The 21405-nt window shown below is 40.2% G+C and overlaps 1 protein-coding gene across 7 annotated transcripts in view; it reads right to left on the bottom strand.

Annotated features, from left to right (window-relative positions):
• Positions 1 to 21405, bottom strand: part of SGSM2 (small G protein signaling modulator 2) — a 337147-nt gene that overhangs the window by 44495 nt on the left and 271247 nt on the right. For 2 of the 7 annotated variants that reach the window (XM_075854221.1, XM_075854215.1), the window contains 4 exons: positions 20190 to 20257; positions 18144 to 18307; positions 13219 to 13351; positions 6472 to 6609 (listed from right to left, as the gene is read on the bottom strand). In XM_075854221.1, the coding sequence (XP_075710336.1) occupies positions 6472 to 6609; positions 13219 to 13351; positions 18144 to 18307; positions 20190 to 20257 (503 nt within the window). The remainder of the gene's footprint in view (positions 1 to 6471; positions 6610 to 13218; positions 13352 to 18143; positions 18308 to 20189; positions 20258 to 21405) is intronic. The other 5 variants (XM_075854216.1, XM_075854217.1, XM_075854220.1 and 2 more) reach the window with 5 other exon arrangements.

Here is a 21405-nt window from a genome sequence, read left to right as displayed (position 1 = left end):
TTCAAATTCAGAAGATAATACAGTAATAGAAAAAACTAAAAACTGAATTAACTGAAAATACATACAATTTGGCAATGTAAGCAACAAAGTGTGATATACAAACCAGGGGTGTATGCACCATTTTGTAAAGAGGAGGGGTGTACAACCATACATTCACACACATACACACACTTATACACCATTAAACCATAATATTAAAACCAATGACATGTGAAGTGAATAACATTGATTATCTCATTACAATGGCACCGGTCAAGGAGAGCGACATATTAGGCAGCAAGTAAACCGTCAGTTCTTGAAGTCGATGTTTTGGAAGCAGGTAAAATAGGTAAGTGTAAGGATCTGAGCAACTTTGACAAGGGCCAAATTGTGATGGCTACATGACTGGGCCAGAGCATCTCCAAAACGACAAGTGTTGCGAGGTGTTCCTGATATGCAGTGGCTAGTACCTACCAAAAATGGTCAGAGGAAGGCCAGCTGTGAATCAGAGACAGGGTCACCCAGAGCTCAATAATTTACAGCAAGCAAAGGCCAGCCTGTCTGGTCCGATTCCACAGAAGAAATATCGTGGCACAAATTGCTGGAAAAGTTAAAGGGAACCTGTCACCAGAATTTCACCTATTAAACCAGCAATACCTGGTGGTAGTGGGAGAAAAATTATTTTTATGTAACCTATAATTATCTTCTAAGTAGGCTCTGTACCTTTAGTATTCCATTTCCGTATGCTAGTGAGCATATAAGAGTCATATCTTCGTTTCGAAAAGAGTCATATCTTCATTCCTCAAGCCTTTCTGAGTTAACCCCGCCTCCTTAGTTTTGATTAACAGCTCCTCCCCCCAGCACACAGGAAATCCTGTGCTTACGCATCGATGTCCTGTTCTGGTGCATGCGCACAATGGGACACCATAGCGGTGCATGCGTAGTAATTAGATTTGAGGCCCGGACGAAGCAGGAAAGGGTGTCGGACCATACATGACGGGCGCATGTGTGCTATCTCAGAGGAGATTTCCACATTCAGGACAGGTCAGTTTTCAGCAGTGGGCGGGTACAAGAGGAGGAACGATCAAGACTGCCGGATTATTACTATAAAAGGCACAAAATGTTTGCAAACCGTTATTTACGGTCGGAGGAGGAGTTTAGGAGAGGGGATAACGGCAATGAAATTTTGACAGCAGCGGATAGCAAGGGATGAGTAGAGTTCAATAAGTGAAATGCTGGTGACAGATTCCCTTTAAAGAGGTTAGCCCGCAAAAACCATTTATTCCTTTTCAACCACTGGGACCGCCACGATTTACAAGATCGAGGGTCCTGTGTCCCCCGCTTGAATGGAGCGGCAGTAAGACGTACGCACTACAGCTCCATTTAATGTCTATGAAACTGACGGAGATAGCCAGTTATCTCCTTCAGTCCCATAGTCAAACATAGGACATGGGCACCCTGTTTTCGGGATCGGTGGGAGTCCAACTGATAAGTGACAAATGTTTTTTGTGGCACAACCCCTTTAATACTGGATATGATACAAAGATGTCAGAACACACAGTGCATCACAGCTTGCTGTGTTTGGGTCTGCATATTTGCAGACCAGTCACAGTGCCTATGCTGACCCCTGTCTATCAACTGCAATGGGCATGTGAGCATCAGAACTGGACCATAGATCAATGGAAGAAGGTCTGATAAATCACATTTATGTCGACATCATGTGGATGGCCGTGTGCGTGTTTGTCGCTTGCTTGGGAATAAGATGGCATCAAGATACACTATGGGAAGATGGCAAGTAGGCAGAGGCAGAGTGATGCCCTGGGCAATGTTCCTCAGGGGAACCTTGGGTCCTGGCATTTATGTGGATGTTACTTCGACATGACCAAGTACACTCTTTTATGGCGACGTTATTCCCCAATGGCAGTGGCCTCTCTCAGCAGGATAATGCGCCCTGCTACACTTCAATCGTTGTTCAGGAATGGTTTTTCAGAACATGACAAGGTTTTGACCTGGCCTCTAAATTCCCAAGATCTCAATCTGATCAAACTTTTGTGGGATGTATCATAATAACAAATCCGATCCTTGGAGGCCCCATCTCACAACTTACAGGACTTAAGGGATCTGCTGCTAACATTTTGGTGCTAGATGCCACAGGACAACTTCAGAAGACATGTGGAGTCCATGCCTCGAGGAGTCAAAGCGGTTTTGGCAGCACAATATTGTGTATGTTGAGGTGGTTTTCATTTTATGGCTAAACGGTTTACATACAATCACACAAACACACTGTGACACACATACCCAAACTATTTCTCTCTCTTTCTATATATATGAATATGCACAGATACATTCAAACGCATATACACACACATTCACACACACAGGCGCACACACACAAACACAGTAAATAACACATATACACACCGTGACACATACCCACACAGTGACACATACACACACTAATCTTTTCTGCTGGATTTCTCACAGAAGGAATGTACTATTCACCTTTCACCAGCAGATGGACCAACAGACTGTATGTGCAACAGCCCGAGGAGGAAAGCCATGGCCATGAAGAGTGAGGGCAGTAGGACCAGGTTTTAAGCCTATAACACCCACCACACTTTTGTATGCCCTTGATGCATACCATATGAGATATGAGTCCTTGTAAAGTATTTTTGATCACATTAAGACCAGGAGTCTGTATACATGAAGCACATGTATTATCTTTAATTCGCTTTCAGACAGCTGTAAAGCGGAAGCATGTTAGGGTCCATATTACAGCCGTAGTTGTAAAGGATCTGCCAGACACAGCTTCTGTGTCGACGCCCGTGGGTAATCAGTCTGCACCTGCTCCTATGTCTGTGAGACTGACTCCATCTTCCACCACTCAGGATGGCAGGCTTAGGAGTGGGAAAGCCTATCACAGCCTGGCCAGACGGAGCTAGCTTCCGTCCTCTGTCTATTTATACCTGCCTTTCCTGTTCCTCCTTTGCCTGTGATTCTGCTCTGCTTGTTTCCTGGCTCTGCTGCTGCTTGAACTACTGATCCTCTGCTTGTTATTGACCTTGGCTTACTGACCACTCTCCTGCTCAGCGTTTTGTACCTCGTGCACTCCTGGTTTGACTCGGCTCGTTCACTACTCTCGTTGCTCACGGTGTCTCCGTGGGCAGCTGCCCCGTTTCCCTAGCTTCTGTGTACCCTTGTCTGTTTGTCTGTCGTGCACTTACTGAGCGTAGGGACCGTCGCCCAGTTGTACCCCGTCGCCTAGGACGGGTCATTGCAAGTAGGCAGGGACTGAGTGGCGGGTAGATTAGGGCTCACCTGTCTGTCTCCCTACCCCGTCATTACAGTAGTACTTGGTCCCCCCGAGGTTCTACTGAGCCAAACTTAGAACACCATAAAATCCTATGGTGGTCTATGTACAGTTCAGTAGAATTGCTGAAATACAGACCCAAAATGCTTACATATTACAGCTGTGTTGATGTCATTGAGTGGTCACACTAACTCACAAGTTTAAACTTTCCGTTGTCCTGGCTTTATTGGTAATAAACACTGTTCTTCTATTCATATTTTACATATTTGTTTTCCTTTTTTTTTTTTATAAAGCTTAGACATTATAAAAAAAAAGTTCTGCAAATTTCTAATATACTTTTTATTTCTGCATTGTTTTTTAACATTTTCAAGATCTTTGCGGTTGTCAGTGAATGGAATTTTTTTTGTGTAAAGAGGTTGAAAACCTGTACTGATGTTGTGTCCAAATGACACAGGTACGTGTATCTTGTGACATGTGCACCTGTACCACTTGGTCACAGTAGGTTTTCAAATAGATATCCATTAACTTTGTTTAGACGTGTTCCTCCATAATTCGTGCATGCAATAGAGTACATTCAAGGAACTCAATGAGAGGTGATGCACATCTTAGTCAGGTTTTGGATTTACGTTGTGGAGTAGTGCAAAGAATCTTACTTTCCGAGTGGAGGACTGAATACTTTTTAAGGGTCTGTGTTTCAGATAAAAATGTAATAAAATACAATCGAACCATTAACCCTATGAGAACACTTACTTATAAAACATAACTTAAATGATAAAGGCCTTTCAGCTCCCCCATGACATGAATCAAGTCACCAACATATACAAGATCACTATGTAAACATTTCACATCAGTACGGGGAAAATAATAGCATAATGTAGAAAAAGAATCAGGCCATTAATTTCAGCAGGGGAGGAAGCCATGGTAAGAGCTCCAAATTGTAGACCTCACCACAAGCAAATGATAAAAAAAAAATCAGCACATGTGCAGGAGGAACATGACAAGGACCAAACAGGGGGGAAATGTAGGTGGGTCATGCATCAAATCAGGGTGCAATGAGAAGATTTGGGTGATCGGCACCAACCATGGGCAGCAAAAGCAATATAAAGATGTAAGTAGAAGTCACCCCTTCCCCCTTTTTGTCTTACTCTCTGCCAGCAATTTAAAGAAAAAATTGTCATTACATTCTGAGTGATATAAAAAAATCTAAGATGTTAGGGAAACCTCTAAAAATGACATTCCCCACAGGCAGGTATTACTTTTTTGTCAGGGGGAAGGTGTTTTGTGTAGGCAGGAAAAAATTATTCACAGCAATGCAAGAACATGCCAACATTAATAAAAATAAATATATGAATAAAAACTGCTAAGGAAAGCCAAACTTTAATGAAAAAATGCTCTTCACCTTAATTCTTCAGGGAGGGAGCTGGATGGCCAAAATTGTATTGCATTTTATACTATGTTGATTAAATGTATAAAAGTAGGAGATTAGCCCCGCCATCTGCCACAATTGTTTGGATTAAGATATTACCATTAATTAAGATATTTTTCACGGGCCCAAGTAAAAAAATCATAAAAATGATTAAAAAAAAGTAATCACATGGAAAAGATGAAATTATTTATGTAAATAAAAGATTACAAAATGGAAAATCAGAACCCCACAGAACCTAAAGATCCAGATGAAAGGTACCGGAGTCGTTGAAGAATTATAAGTGAACAGCATCCTCATTATTTTGTTCCATTCATCATTTGTTTGGATAGCTGCAAAATTGGCCACATGCAAAGGTCGAGCATGTTGCAAACACCAGCAGACAAGGGCAAGCAAACCCTGTAACAACAGTGATGTCATTTTCGGGAGGCAGGACACAATGTTTGCATGGCAAATAATTCCAGTCATTACTTTTATTTACACTGTATAAGACAGTTGTGGATCTCATTACACTCATTCATCACTGTGCGATGGTCCCAACTTTTTCTATGGGTGTCCTGTTGACTTTTTTGAAATATTTAAAATTCTAAATAAAAAAAACATTGCTAAAAAAAGGTTGCAAAGTCATACATTGGTTTAGTCTGCCTGCTGAATCCATATTCCATCTTAACAAAGCTCTTGAGTCTAGAAAAACAAACCCATAAAATATTTTTAATGTACAAATGTTTGTGTAGTGCCCAGTGTCAGATTATAGGAAGGGCAAATGTGACAAATGCCCAGGTTCCTTTAGGGGCCTCCACCCATATTGGGTATGTTACCATCTAACATGCCCGACTCTTTTTTCCCCAACAGCAGGGGATATTGGTGCTGCCCTCATATACATTAGATTGTTGTCAGATCCTGTTGACTTCAACAGGCCCTGCCAATAATTAACTATTGTGTACATCCAGCGTAAGTTAGCTACACATTATATGATACTGCTAATAGATTGGGTTTCCCACCAAATTTTTTTAAAACCGCCAATATAAAAGATGCTAAAGCTGCTGCATTTACACTTGACCTCTGTTCCTACCATTTGCTTTACACTGCAGCTCTGCTTGTTCAGAGACGCTGCTGTTTATACACCTCACTGCTAATAATGCCTACAAGCCCAGTAGTAAGTCGGTGCAAGAAGACCTGGTTTCTTTTACCGCTATCATAAAACGATTATAAACTACGAGTATCTGCAATACTAATAACAAAAAGACGACTATCAGTTGAATATGCAAATACGGTACAGAGGTTAATATGTGAAACGACTAGAGATCTTAACAATTGTGGCATTCTCTGCCGGATGCCGTAATACGGAGGTGATATCCTGTAGAAGCATTAATAACCAGCAGAATTGTGAATGCAGCTCTGAATTATAATACAAGCTGTAACTCAGGATCAGTACAAAATAAGTAATAAAATGTATTTTCACAGTTACAGAACTTATTATGTAGGTTATAGCTGTATTTAAACTGCTTGTAGTAAATAGCACAACCTCATGTACTAATATAAAGCCTCAGACATGTCAACAATGTGTTTTTACGATATGTACAGGAAAAACTAGTTATTAACTAATATACCAGCAGTACAGAGGAAACCAGCATGGCTGTGCAATGACACATTATGTTCTGTGTGCCCGAAAATGCCACCACAATTGTCTTTTGAATGGGAAACATTGCCTCTTCATAGCAAGACGTGGGGAGGTTTAGGAGGGAAGGAGGATAAAAACCTTTCATCATTTTAGGAGCTGTGAGGTTCCGAGAGGAGATCATGGATAGCATGGCGTGAAGCCTATCTTCTTCTTCCTCGTCATCATCAACAGAGACAGAACGACTGGCAGCTAAGTGATGGTAGTTAATAGTGACTGCTTTAGCGAAATGATGGTAAAGAAAAAAGAAGTGGAAAAAAAGAACACAGCAGAACTTTAAAGGTTCATCAGCTTAACATGACACATTGCTTAAACCAAAGCTTCACTATTTTATCATCAATTATTTCAACCACGTGTACTAACACAATTACCATTACTACTAATACTACTACTACTACAACTACTGCTACTGCTACTACTACTACTACTACTACTACTGCTACTACTACTACTACTACTACTACTACTACTACTGCTACTACTACTACTAACAATACTGTATCAATTACTCTAGAGTCTTTACAAGTTTTCCATTTAAAGGGGTTTTTCAATGAAGGACATTTATGACATATCCACAGGATATGTCATAAATGTCAGATAGATGCGGATCCCACCTCTGGGACCCGCACCTATCTCTAGAACGGGTCCCCTTAATCCCTGTTCTAGCTTTTTGTGCTCACGCTGACTCCCGGCCACTTACTGATTACATGGTCGGGAGTTACGGAAACAACGTACCTCGCTGAGCTACGCTGTTTCCGTAACTCCCATAGTAGTGAATGGCAGTTACGAAAGCAGTGTAGCACGCAAGCTACGCTGTTGCCGTAACCACTATTCAGTTCTATGGGAGTTACGGAAACAGCGTAGCTCAGCGAGGTACGTTGTTTCCGTAACTCCCGACCATGTAATCAGTAAGTGGCAGGGAGTCAGCGTGAGCACAAAAAGCTAGAACAGGGATTAAGGGGACCCGTTCTAGAGATAGGTGCGGGTCCCAGAGGTGGGACCCGCATCTATCTGACATTTATGACATATCCTGTGGATATGTCATAAATGTCCTTCATTGAAAAACCCCTTTAAATGAGCTCTCAGAGAAATAGTTACACTAAAAAAATGGTCAGAATGTTATATAGAACAACCACCTCTCTCCTGCAACCGGAGAATATGGGACTTCTATTCTTGGGATGGTGGAGTTAGACACACACCGATCAAACATTTATGGCTAATACTATTGATATGACATAAATGTGTATATTGGGAAAACCCTTTCAATATTGCTGATGACACTCATGCACACACAAACACAGATAAATACATATTATAGTACACAGACAGTACACGACATGTGCAAGTTCTTCTGTACTGCATAATACACTGTGAACAGAGCACATGAATGGTGACATGCACTATTCACATTCTATAGTACACAGATGAAAAAGGGGAGCCATGCGCCGCAGGGTGAGCATTCAAGAGCACCATGTTGTCCCTGGGCCACCAGTTGCCCATCACTGGTGTGGACCATTGACTTAGGGCAATACTTGTATTAGAAACATCTCTCATGACATTCAGAAAAAGGACGAGAATAAAACACTGGTTTATCTATGCCCGGTAAGGACTGGCAACCGCTACTCCAAACAAAGGAATGTTGTAATATTAATATGAGCATCCTGAAATATGGTTTGAGAGATCTGGACTTTATATAAATATTACTGCAAATTGTGGGTGCTTAAAATTTGCATTTAGATGCAATCTTATCTCGTACACGATAAGAAAAAGACCCATCAGAGAGTAAATATTTAAAAAATACCCTGGTTCAATGGGTTACTCATATTTTTTGGTGGACCCACGCCAGACTCTTATGTGGAGCAGAAGCGAGCCATTAGATATAGACTTCATTAATGAGTAATATTTTTGTTAGCATGTTGACTTTTTGAGTAAGAGATTTGGTCTAAAGTTGATTCAAATAATCAATATGAGAAAACTAACCCTATTCTTATAGCGCTGGAAGTTCTATAAATATAAAAATATAATGTAAACTATACTAGTATGTGACACATCACAGTCCAATGTCTGTTGACATTTTTCACTCATTACTATACATTATATACTATGCAATTGTTAAATCATAGTTTCTTGTCTTAACCCACTTATAAAAAAGCAATTGATAGATTAATAAAAAAAAATACTTAGACAAGTAGCTAGTATTCCACGGAAGAGAAAAACATAGTTATCTATTTTAAAAGTTGTAAGTAACACACATCTTATTCTTTACACATTTAATGGGAATTATTTACATTTTTGCTCCTCTATGTTCACCTTTCCATGAAAGAAAACATGATAGAGCAAACAATTAGGCACAATAAAAAAATAAGATGTTTTTTGAAGAATTTAACTTTTACATCAAATTTTACATACCACATATCATAAATAGGCAAATGTTTGACTGAAGTGTGAGACTTACTTTCTGGACACTAGTAATTCTACATTCCATTTTGTATATACAGTTGCAAGAAAAAGTAAGTAAATATTAGATATACCTGGTTATCCACATTTATTTCCAAAAATTTGATCTGATTGCTATCTAAGTCACAATTATAGACAAACACATTCTGACTAAACTAATAACACACAAACAGTTGTACTGTTCATGCCTTTTATTTAGAACATTTAAATAACATCCACAGTGCAGGGAGAAAAGGTAAGCGAACCTCTGTCTTAATGACTTCCCCAAGAGATAATTGCAAAAGGTGTTAATATTAAGATTAGAAGTGTGGGTTTTAAAGGTGCCTCAGCGATTATCTAAAGGCACACAAAGCCTGGTTACTGACAAATCTGTTCTTCTCAAGAAAGTTTGGTCAGTGTGAACAATGCCTCGAGGTAAACAATGTTCAGAAGACCTCAGAAGATGTGTTATAGATACACATGAAGCACGAAAAGGCTACAAAAGCATTGCGAAAGGGTGTACCTCAATTCACAGACAAATGGTCTACAAATAGGAGAGGGTATCCTGTTAGGATCACTCCAAGAGCACAATGGGCAATCCTGTAAGAGGTAAGAAAGAACCCAAGGCTAACAGCACAATACCTACAGAAGACTCTAAAAACTGCAAAAATATCTGTGTTTACTATTAGAAATCAAGTGGATGTTCCACAATGCTTCTAAGATAATTTTATATCAGATTAGACAAAAGAAGAACTTTTTAGGGCAAATAGCACTGAGTTTGGAGGAAGAAGAATACTGCACACCAACATGATCTTGGATGATGCAACAAGACACAAGTAAATCGACTAAAGAATGGTTGAAAAAGAAGAATTTTTGAGTTTTGTAACGGCCAAGTCAGAGTCCTGACCTTAACTCTATTGAGATGATGTGGCATGACCAGAAAAGAGCTGTGCACAAAAGGCATCCCAGAAAAAAATATGAATTGAAACATGTTTGCAGGTATGTAGGAATGGTCCAAAATTCTTCCTCAATGTTGTGCAAATCTTATTTGCAGCTACAGGAAACATTTGGTGGAGGGGATGGCTGCTAAAGGGTATCTACAGGTTATTAAATTCAGGGGTTCACTTACTTTTTCTCCCTGCACTGTGGAGGTTTACTCAATGTGCTCAATGAAAGACAAACAGTACAACTGTATGCGTGTTACCAGTTTAGTTAGATCGTGTTTGTCTATTATTGTGACTAAGATAATAATCAGACCACATTTTATTAGTAATGATTGCATAAATACTGGCAATTTCAAAGGGTTTCCCTCAATTTTTGTTGAAACTGTATATATATTAACAACCTATACAGAAACCTGGGAAACACACACTGTTGAGGACAGGGTTAATAACCATGGCTATTATGAGATGGTACATTATGCCACCACTGCAAACTTCAAGACATTCATTTGATTAAATCTTGGCCTATGGACTCCTGCCCTAGAACACAGAACTATCTTGTCTTGTCAAGGTCTCTTATCTCTTTTGAGACCTAATATTATTGTAAGATGGCAATGAGCCAGGCATGCCAGCTTCCGACAGCAGGGTAAATGAATGCTCCTGCGTAAAAGAATGCAGCCTATGGAAAAGGATTTTGCCTTTAAATCCATAGCTGCCTTCAGTTATAAATGTAAAACTGTCTGTTTGTATATACAAATGTACATAATACATTTATCATATAGGGACATACACTATATGGACAGAAGTATTGGGACATCCGAACATTACATCTACAGGAGCTTTTATCCCATCCCATTCCAAATCCAAAGGCATTAATATGGAGTTGGTATCCCATTTGCAGCTAAAACAGCTTCCATTGTTCTGGGAAGGCTTTCTACAAGATTTTTGGGTGGGTCTGTGGGAATTTTTGCGCATTCATCCAGAAGAGCATTTGTGAGGTCAGACATGATGTTAGATGAGAGGGCCTGGCTCCCAATCTCCGTTCTAGTTCATCCCAAGGGTGCTCAATGGGGTTGATCTCAGGGCTCTGTGCGGGCCATTCAAGTTCTTCAACATCAAACTCACCCAAACATGCAGTTATGGACCTTTCTTTGTTCACTGGGGCACAGTCATACTGGAACAGAAAAGGCCTTCCCTAAACTGTACCCACACGGTTGAAAGAATACAATTGTTCAAAATGTATTGGTATGCTGAAGCATTACGATTTCTCTTCACTGGAACTAAGTGGCCTAGGCCAACCCCTGAAATACAACGCCATAGCAATATCCCTCCTCCACGAAACTTTACATTTGGCATAATGCAGTCAGGCAGGTAACGTTTTCCTGGCATTCTCCAAACAAATACTCGTCTATCAGACTGCCAGATAGAGAATCATGATTTGTTACTCCACAGAAAATGTTTCCACTGCTCCAGAGTTCATTGGCAACCTGCTTTACACCACTCCATCCGACGCTTGGTATTGTGTTTGGTGATGTAAGACTTGCATGAAGCTGCTCAGCCATGGAAACCCATGCCATGAAGCTCCTGGCGCACAGTTTTTATACTGATGTTAATGCCTGTTAACTTTGAAATAATATCACTCACAGTTGATCGTGGAATATCTAGGAGGGAAGAAATTTCACAAACTGAATTGTTGCATCCTATTACAGTACCATGCTGGAATTCAGTGTGCTCTTTAGAGCATTGCTAGGTGCTTGATTTTTTACACATATGGCAATGGCACTGAATGAAACACCTGAATTCAATGATCAAAAGTTGTGTCCCAATACTTTTGTCCATATAGTGAATATAAGGTAGGTCTATATTGAGTGAATTATCTATTCTTGGTGCACATGATTCCAAGCGCTTTAGGAACAAATGCATACTGGCAGTAAAATTACATTTTGTATTGCTCTATTTAAAGCCTATTTCACAGGTGGCAACCCCTTGGCACGTGTGATAATACTCCTGGCATGCCGGGACTTCAAGACCATCTCTATTTTATTGGCAACACTGAGTAATGTACAGCTCCTACAAACTAATGCCAGTGGAATGGCTAGCACCGGCTATCCGTGGAACATGTCACAAGTCTCCTGTCTGGTGTGCCGGAGCCAATCTTCCCAATTGCATCTGCCTCCTTGAGCTCTTTTTCCCTAGTTCATCACGGTGGTTTACATTTCCCAGTAGTGGAGTGATAGGCACAACAAAAAACGCAGCATGACCTAGAAATTGTGAGGCTTTGTGCTGCTTTATGTGAACGGTATTACAATGTTCCGTAGAATGAATGGAAAACATAATTTCCACTAAGAATTTCCTGCACACCATTGACAATGGTCACTATACTGCCAATGCGAAGAGCCATTGTTTAAGGAGTTAATTATTACTTGATTCCTTCTGATTGGCTGATTTGATTTTAAAAGGTGTGCTGTTTGGCATGTGTTTTATGCCAGTGTGGGCAGAACTTTGCTACGTGCTATTGATCTATTTTCATCTTGTACTATTATGTGAACACAGCCTTAAAATAAAACTTTCCTTCCACTCAGATTTGATGTACAACATTAAAAATTCCCAGTTGGTGGTACAGACCAGCACTAGAAGTGGGGACCCCAATCAGGCTTGCCACCTGTACATATTTGTACATATGCCTTTTATATTATATGTGGTGTCCCGGCCCTTTAAAGTAGACAAAGAAACGTAAACAACTGTATTAACAAACAGACTCTATAGGATTACTAGACATGAAAAACGAGTTAAAGAAGGTTTTTTTTTATCTGACCATTTGCCTCTACATGTAAGGTATAATGTAGTTCTCTTTAACTTGCCTGATCCTTCTGTCTGGTCATAAAGTATGTTTCCTAGGAAATGACCCTAGTGGTCTGTACAGACATTGACATGAACGATGTGTCTATGTATTGCCAGTAAATGTGAGCTGTGGTAAAAGGCAGAATGGTCATTATTGTCTGAGATTATTCCTGGAAAGGCTTTACTGGGAATGTATTGGAAAAATCCTTAGATGCTATAAACATAGTGGAAAGACACTGCATTAATAACATTATGGGAAACGTGTCGGCACAGGCTTCGGTGGCTGCTATGAGATTACACTTGGAGATAGAATGGATTAGGGTATGGTATATTGCTTCACAAGGAACTTTTCATTTCTTCTAAATAAATGAGCAGGGGAGATTTTACTAAATGATTTATTGTACAGGGAAAGTAGTTAACAAATATCTGTGAGTCCACCTATTATTCAGATTTTTATTATTTTGGCACTTAAATAGCTACATTCATGGAATAATCTACAGATGTATAATACGGCCCCACGAGAGGCATTAAACCTCAATAAAGAGGAATGGATTGGAGTTACTATCCCGTGTGTACAATCACAGTATCAGATTTCTGCAGGTTCACTTACTATTATCATGCTTGTGTCCAGCAGATATGATTCTGAAGACATAATCTGCGGTTACTTCTTCAACAATGTTGTCATCAAAGTCTAATGACTTGTTAGAACTATTTCTTTTTCTTAGTTTTGGAAATACTTTCCCCTAGAAATATAAAAAATCACTCAAATTATAGATATTGCCATTTTTCTCAATAGAAAAAGTCTGATACAAAAAAAATCTATCTATCTATCTATCTATCTATCTATCTATCTATCTATCTATCTATCTATCTATCTATCTATCTATCTATCTATCTATCTATCTATCTATCTATCTATCTATCTATCTCATATCTATCTATCTCATATCTATCTATCTATCTATCTATCTATCTATCTATCTATCTCATATCTATCTATCTCATATCTATCTATCTCATATCTATCTATCTCATATCTATCTATCTCATATCTATCTATCTCATATCTATCTATCTCATATCTATCTATCTATCTATCTATCTATCTATCTATCTATCTATCTATCTATCTATCTATCTATCTATCTATCTATCTATCTATCTATCTATCTATCTATCTATCTATCTATCTATCTATCTATCTATCTATCTATCTCATATCTATCTATCTATCTCATATCTATCTATCTATCTATCTATCTATCTCATATCTATCTATCTATCTCATATCTATCTATCTATCTATCTATCTATCTATCTATCTATCTATCTATCTATCTATCTATCTATCTATCTATCTATCTATCTATCTATCTATCTATCTATCTATCTATAATAGTCAAAAAAAGGCAGCACTTCAATAGTAGTTGAAAAAAAGAGCTGCTTTATTAGCCCTGGTGCGACGTTTTCGGCTCCACACACTTTTTTTGATGATTGTTTGACACTGCCATAAATGAACCAACATCAACAAAAGTGTGTGGAGCCAAAAACGTTGCACCAGGGCTAATAAAGCAGCTATTTTTTTCATCTACTATTGGAGTGATGCATTTTTTTGACTATTTTGCATCGAGAAGGGACCAAGGTCAGGTCTCTGGGGTGTGCCCCCGCGTTTTCTTAATACCATTGCTGCAAGACTGTGGACTATTTATCTATCTCATATATATTCAGGGATGCACGATGCATCGAAACTTCGATAGTGTTTCGATACCGTGCACCCACAAACGGTTCGATACAGTTATTTCATGTATTTCGATACTAAGCTGTGCGGCTGCACAGCTTAGTATAGTAATACATGAATGTATGAGAGCGTGATAAGCCATAGCCCCGCTCCTGAGTCCTGACAAGTGTGTGCGCGGTCAGCATGATGTGATGCGGCCGGCGCTGCACTAATGAGCGGCGGCACTGAAGACAGAACATGGCGTGTGCACTGCAAAACACCCCCGTGTTCTGACTTTAGTGCCTGCCCTACCGCTCATTAGTGCAGCGCCGGCCGCATCACCTCATGCTAACCGCATGCACACTTATTGTTAGGAGCGGGGCAATGGCTGTATTACACAGCCGAAGCCCCGCTCTAACGGCGGAGATGAGAGAAACCTCTCATCCCCGCCCCTATTCCCGTGAATGCTGGTATCAAAGCTGACTGCAGCATTTAGGGGAAAATGAGAAGAGGGGATGCCCTTTGGATCGTGTCACAGGGAATTCCTGTGACGCGATCGAGGGCCATACCATATATGGGCAGAAAGCCCAGAGTCCATTGAAGGACACCAGGGCTGTATGACCATATTTCTTGTTGTTAGAGCATACTTAGGTATGTCCTAACAACTGCCTGTGTACTATCAGTACACAGGCTAATGTACTGGCATATAGATTTCATTGAAGTTTAAAAATAAAAAAGTAAAAAATAAAATAAAGTAATGTTAAATTTAAAAAAACACACACAATAGTTTACAATAAACATTAAAATAAGTCTCGATACATAAAATATACACATTCGGTATCGTCACGACCGTAATAACACGTTGTACCTCACACATTAACCCAATGTTGTACATTATGACTGAGGAACATGATGGGGTTAATTACTATTAATGTAAGGCACATGGAGGTTCAAAATTCATCGCACCACGTGCCTCACATTAGAAAATAGAAGACCTTTTTTTATTATTATTGTTGCCAAAAGTATCGTTTTGGTATCGAGTATCGCAATACTACACGAAGTATCGGTATCGAAGTTCAAATTCTGGTATTGTGACATGCCTATACATATCTACTGTATCAAAGTCCCTGAAAACCCCTTAAAGTGTATTATGGGTATATGTGTATAGGGACCCTGGCGCTAGCTTGTGGGTTCTGCTTGGTGTAAAGACTTAAAGAGGCTCTGTCACCAGATTTTGCAACCCCTATCTGCTATTGCAGCAGATAGGCGCTGCAATGTAGATTACAGTAACGTTTTTATTTTAAAAAAACGAGCATTTTTGGCCAAGTTATGACCATTTTTGTAGTTATGCAAATGAGGCTTGCAAAAGTCCAAGTGGGTGTGTTTAAAAGTACAAGTCCAAGTGGGTGTGTATTATGTGCGTACATCGGGGCGTTTTTAATACTTTCACTAGCTGGGCGCTCTGATGAGAAGTAACATCCTCTTCTCTTCAGAACGCCCAGCTTGTGACAGTGCAGATCTGTGACGTCACTCACAGGTCCTGCATCGTGACGGATCTTACCTGCAAACGCTGATGCTGCTGCAGAATCAACTGTAGCCTCTGCTGCCGATGTGGCCGTCACGATGCAGGACCTGTGAGTGACGTCACAGATCTGCACTGTCACAAGCTGGGCGTTCTGAAGAGAAGAGGATGTTACTTCTCATCAGAGCGCCCAGCTAGTGAAAGTATTAAAAACGCCCCGATGTACGCACATAATACACACCCACTTGGACTTGTACTTTTAAACACACCCACTTGGACTTTTGCAAGCCTCATTTGCATAACTACAAAAATGGTCATAACTTGGCCAAAAATGCTCGTTTTTTTAAAATAAAAACGTTACTGTAATCTACATTGCAGCGCCTATCTGCTGCAATAGCAGATAGGGGTTGCAAAATCTGGTGACAGAGCCTCTTTAAATAAGACTTTCTATGGAGCCCGTACACCGCTCACATGGCTTTTCGGGGAAAGCCGATCAGATACGAAGAGGAACAGCGCTCACCCGAGACCCCTCACCATTCAAAACTTCTGATGTGTCACTATGACATGTCAAATGTTTTTTAAAAGTTTAGTTACCCTTTAAAGTCTGGTACTAGGAACGTGCTGAATTGGAGACACATTAGATCAGTTCTGTTATCCTAATACTCTTGCTTGCCTTTTAAGTTTAGTTACAATTCCATGAAAACTGAAATTATTAGAAAATTGATTTTACAGTAATATCCTAGTACACTCTCACTACTTCATAAACTCTATTGTAGAAACTGAGCTCTGTGCCAGTTCTCAGAACTGCAGTATTTAGTATTTCAAAACTTCTGTAGTAGCTTTTAATTTCCAGCTACAGAAATAGCCAATTTCAGGACAGTCAGTAATTTAAAGGTTATGTACATCTATGGGGTTATTTCCTACTTATTTATTTTATTGAAATTAATTTATTTAGTGATTAAAATCACTTTTTTTTAATTGCAGAAAACCGTTCTGAGCCGAATCTGTCAGTGAGCTGCACTGGCGGTTCGGTTGACAGGGGCTCCTGTTTGCTCCTGAGTGATTTTATAAGCTTGGTTCCAATCAATTCAAAGTGGATCCATCAGAACTGAGCTTAGGAGCCGCTGTCAGTTGAGTCATCAGTCATGCTCACTTACGGATTTGTCACAGAACGACTTTCTACAGCTTTTATGTACTGTGATACATATGTAGAAGCTGCAGAAGGAAAACTGTGATTTTTTTTCTATATAAAAGTCAATTACAAAAGTGATTTTAATAACGAAATAAATGCATTTCAATAGAGAAAAAAAAGCCCCCAAAAGTGTACATAGCCTTTAAAATTAATGTCTCAATTGACTACAGTCTCCTCGAAAACATAGTCAATAGTTGGAGGGAGAGGGTAGCTATAAGAATTTCTACATTCTGCAGCACTGTTAGAGATCCAAAGTAGAGCTACACTTTAAGAATGTATTTTTTTAAATCATATATGGTCATCAAAACTGCATTAAAAAGTAACAACTTTTGATTTACAAAACAAGATACCCATTATATGTACATTTTCTAAAACAACCACTACATTTTTATATGGTAAACTATATTTCTAACCTTTATACAAAGGAAGACAATATTTTGTGGAATTAGGAAAATTAATTTATAATAAAGTTCATCGGTTTAGTAAAGGGAGTCTTTCACCAGAATGTCCAGGGTATTGTAGAGTAGAGGTATTGTAGAGGAGTAACAGGGTATTGTAGAGGACACTAACCTGTTTCTAGAGTGTAGTTTCAATTTGTGCTTACTGCCTCCTTTGTAGAGAAATTAGTTTTATTAGGTATATGCTAATGAGCATTTAGGTACAACGAGGGCGTCACCGTTGTACCTAAATGCTCTTACGTCGGTCTCCAGTTCAACCCCCCTCCCTCCCCTCTTACATTGATTGACAGGGGCCAGGCAGCGTAATCGGCGCGTTCATGCCAGGCCCCGTACTATTTGTCACGGGGGCGCGTCCCTGTTCTATACTCGGCGCATGCGCAGTACGATGTTTCGGCTCTTCATTCTAATCAGCACTACTGCGCATGCGCCAAGTAAAGTGCAGGGTCCTGCTATATGTATGGGCAGGTGAAAGGTTCTCTTTAAGTATTTATATGAATATTGGTTTAAAACCAAATCAATAGTTTCCACAGTCAGTCAATAAAAGTAATTTAATCTTAATTTTCACATTTAATACTGTTATAACAAAATGTGCTATTAAAACAAATACATTAAAAAATGAATACTGTAAAAATTGCCTAAAACCTACCTTACCCCGCTGTGACCACAGTGGAGGCTCTAATTGACCCCTCGGTAGCAGACCATTTTCAAGGCAGGAGAGGAAAGCAAGAAGATGACCTCCAGGAGGAAAGTGAAGTGGAGGTCTCTGAATACCATCCTGGCTGACTAGAACAAGGACTCCTCTACTCTCTGCTGCATAGGAAAGCAGTCCAAAAAGTAAGGAGTGTAAACCAACAATTGTCAAGAGTGAATGAAGTATGTATGAAGAGACTTGGCAGTCTAGGACATGAAACTTCATGCAAACAAATTCATTGTTAATATTAAACATCAGATTATAAAATAGTATTTCCTACACAAAACAGCACTTGGTTATAAATTTTTCGGACTACTAATGATATAGATCAGGGGTCTCAAACATGCAGCCCCTGAGGCTGTCATCTGCGGCCAATGGGGCACCCAAGCTCCCGAGACATCCTCGGGACATCAGAGAGCAGGCCGAAGGAGGAGCGCCACACACCCCCTGTAGAAAGTGCCGCACACACCCCCAGTAGAAAGTTACGCTCCGTGTAGATAGCACCCTACACAGCACCCTGTAGAGACCCCCCCTCTAGATAGCACCCCACACACCCCACCCTGTCGACAGCGATACACCCCCTCCCTGTAGATAGCTCCATTGGGGCTCCCTCTAGGAGTAGAATTCCCAGCCAGAGCGTTGCCGACGCTCTGGCCGGGATTCCTCTCCTGGAGAAGCCCCTGACATCACTGTCCCATCAGGAGCTTCCCCTGACCAGAATCCCCGGCCAGAGCGTTTCCGACACTCTGGCCATGGATTCTGCTCCTAGGCGTGGCCCCTGATGTCACTGTCCATATATGGACAGTGACGTCAGGTGCTTATCCAGGAGAGGAATCCCTGGCCAGAGTGTTGGCAACGCTCTGGCTGGGGATTCCTAGAGGAAGACCCAATGGAGCTATCTACAGGGAGGGGGGTATGGCGCTGTCGACAGCGTGAGGTGTGTGTGGCACTATCTACAAGGGGGTGTGTGTGGCACTATCTACAATTGGGGGTGTGGTACTATCTACAAGAAGGTGTGTGGCACTATATACAAGGGGATGTATGTGGCACTATATACAAGGGGGTGTGTGTGGCACTGTCTACAAGGGTGTCAGTCTGGCACTATCTACAGAGGGCACTGTGGCACTATCTACAAGGGGGTGTGTGTGGTACTATCTACAGGGGGCACTGTGACACTATCTACAGAGGGCACTGTGGCATTATCTACAGAGAGCACTGTGGCATTATCTAGGGGGTGCCACTATCTACAGAGGGTACTGTAGTACTATCTACAGAGGGCACTGTGGCACTATCTACAGGGGGCTGTGTGACACTATCTAGAGAGGGCACTGTGGCACTATCTACAGTGGGCACTGTGGCACTATCTATAGAGGGCACTGTGGCACTATCTATAGAGGGCAATGTGGCACTATCTACATAGGGCACTGTGGCAGTACCTACAGATTGCACTGTGGCAACATCTACAGGGGGCACTGTGGCATTATCTACAGAGGGCACTGTGACATTATCCACAGAGGGCACTGTGGCCCTATCTAAATAGGGGCTGCCAAGCTCGACATTCTTGTGTCTGTCAAACGCTGCCAATTGAGCAGCCAGACTGCATTTAGCGACACTTAAACTGGAAAACTGGATTGTTAAAATAAGCACGTGGATTAAACTCTCAAATTTCTAGTAAGTTTAAACCTAGCGCTATTATTATGGCAATGTAGTATTATTATAGTAATGTAGTATTATTATAGTAGTTTAGTATTATAGTAATGTAGTATTATTATAGTAATATAGTATTGTTATAATAGTTCAAATAACTAATTGATTAACAATAATTTTGTATTGTATCCAATATGAAAGTAATGCGGCTCGTCAACGTCAAATTTTTTCTAGGTGCGGCCCAGTTACCCGGCCGAGTTTGAGACACCTGATATAGATGAAGGTTGCGGAGATTTGTGTAGCCAAACATGTGTTATTGTGAGTTGACACAAATAGTCTGAAGATTATACTTACGCTGCTGGTGACAATGGATACAGACTATTTGACTAATTGGCACTATTAAGGCATAGTCCCAGAATACACTGCAGAAAGAAGAAAAAAATACACAGCTGGTAAACAAATAGCACAATTTTAACTAAAATCTTGTTTTTTTTATAATGTTAGATTAAAGAGTAAATGGCAAAAATTGTATGAACCAGATATTTAACATATTCATAGGATTTGTTATAAATAAAGTGATTTTTGAGTTTTTCGAATAAACAATTGTCCTACATTATATAAAACCAATGATGGATAGACAGGAAATCTTCCTATGGTCAGTCCAAGGCTCTGTACACATCTGCGTCGGAGACTCTGTTAGGGGCCTCCGCTGCAGATTTGGTTGAGATTACATGAAACAATAGAGTGGCATGCTGCGCTATTGTTTCCGGTAAAACCACAGACACCCCTACGGAAAGGCGACAACCCATTAAAGTCAATGGGTTCTGTCGGTCGCCGGTGGTGTCCGTGGTGCAACAGAACTGTTGCTTCTGGTATTCCCGATGCAGAAATGACCCGACGTAGGTGTGAACCCAGCCTAAGACTAGCAGCTGGTGGTCCAGGAGCAGTGTGTCATCGGCTATGCAGGGCTGCCAGAGATTCCATTTGATAACCTCAGTAAGTATATTTAATGACCCTACTGGTTGTCAAGCAAGGAAACTGACACAGAAAGTCCCTTCGGCTGTCTACTATGGAGCCATAGGCACTCTGTGCGCCACTGTATGGTGCCTATGTATGCCACTGTATTACGGAGATATTCTCTCTTAGGAATGATGCTTCTGGGAAGAATATCTCAGTAATGAAGCATACTATTGAATATGGCACCAATTTTTTTTATTGGATTTTTGTATGAAATCGGAGCATACTGGGGTAAAGTAGAGCCCCGTAGAAGTCTATGGGCGCCGTAATATAGATTCATACAAGTTGGAGCTTCTACAGAGCCATAATACATTAGGCATAAAACAGCATAATCTGAATGTACTTATTGTGATGGGATTTTCACTTACGTTTACTTTTTTTTTTTTTAGAAAGATTAGGAATTTGCCTAACAAATTACCATGTTTTTGAAACAAAGAAAAGAAAGTACAATATACACTGAGGGTTTACAAATGGTTACTGGAAGCAACTCATAATAATCAGGGATTTAGCCGATATTCATGAAATTATTGCAGCTTGTTTATTCTATGTGAAT

This window comes from Rhinoderma darwinii, chromosome 2, assembly GCF_050947455.1.
Source record: "Rhinoderma darwinii isolate aRhiDar2 chromosome 2, aRhiDar2.hap1, whole genome shotgun sequence".
Classification (NCBI taxonomy): domain Eukaryota; kingdom Metazoa; phylum Chordata; class Amphibia; order Anura; family Rhinodermatidae; genus Rhinoderma; species Rhinoderma darwinii.
Note: the sequence above shows the minus strand (reverse complement) of the source record. Positions and strands in the feature narration are given on the sequence as shown.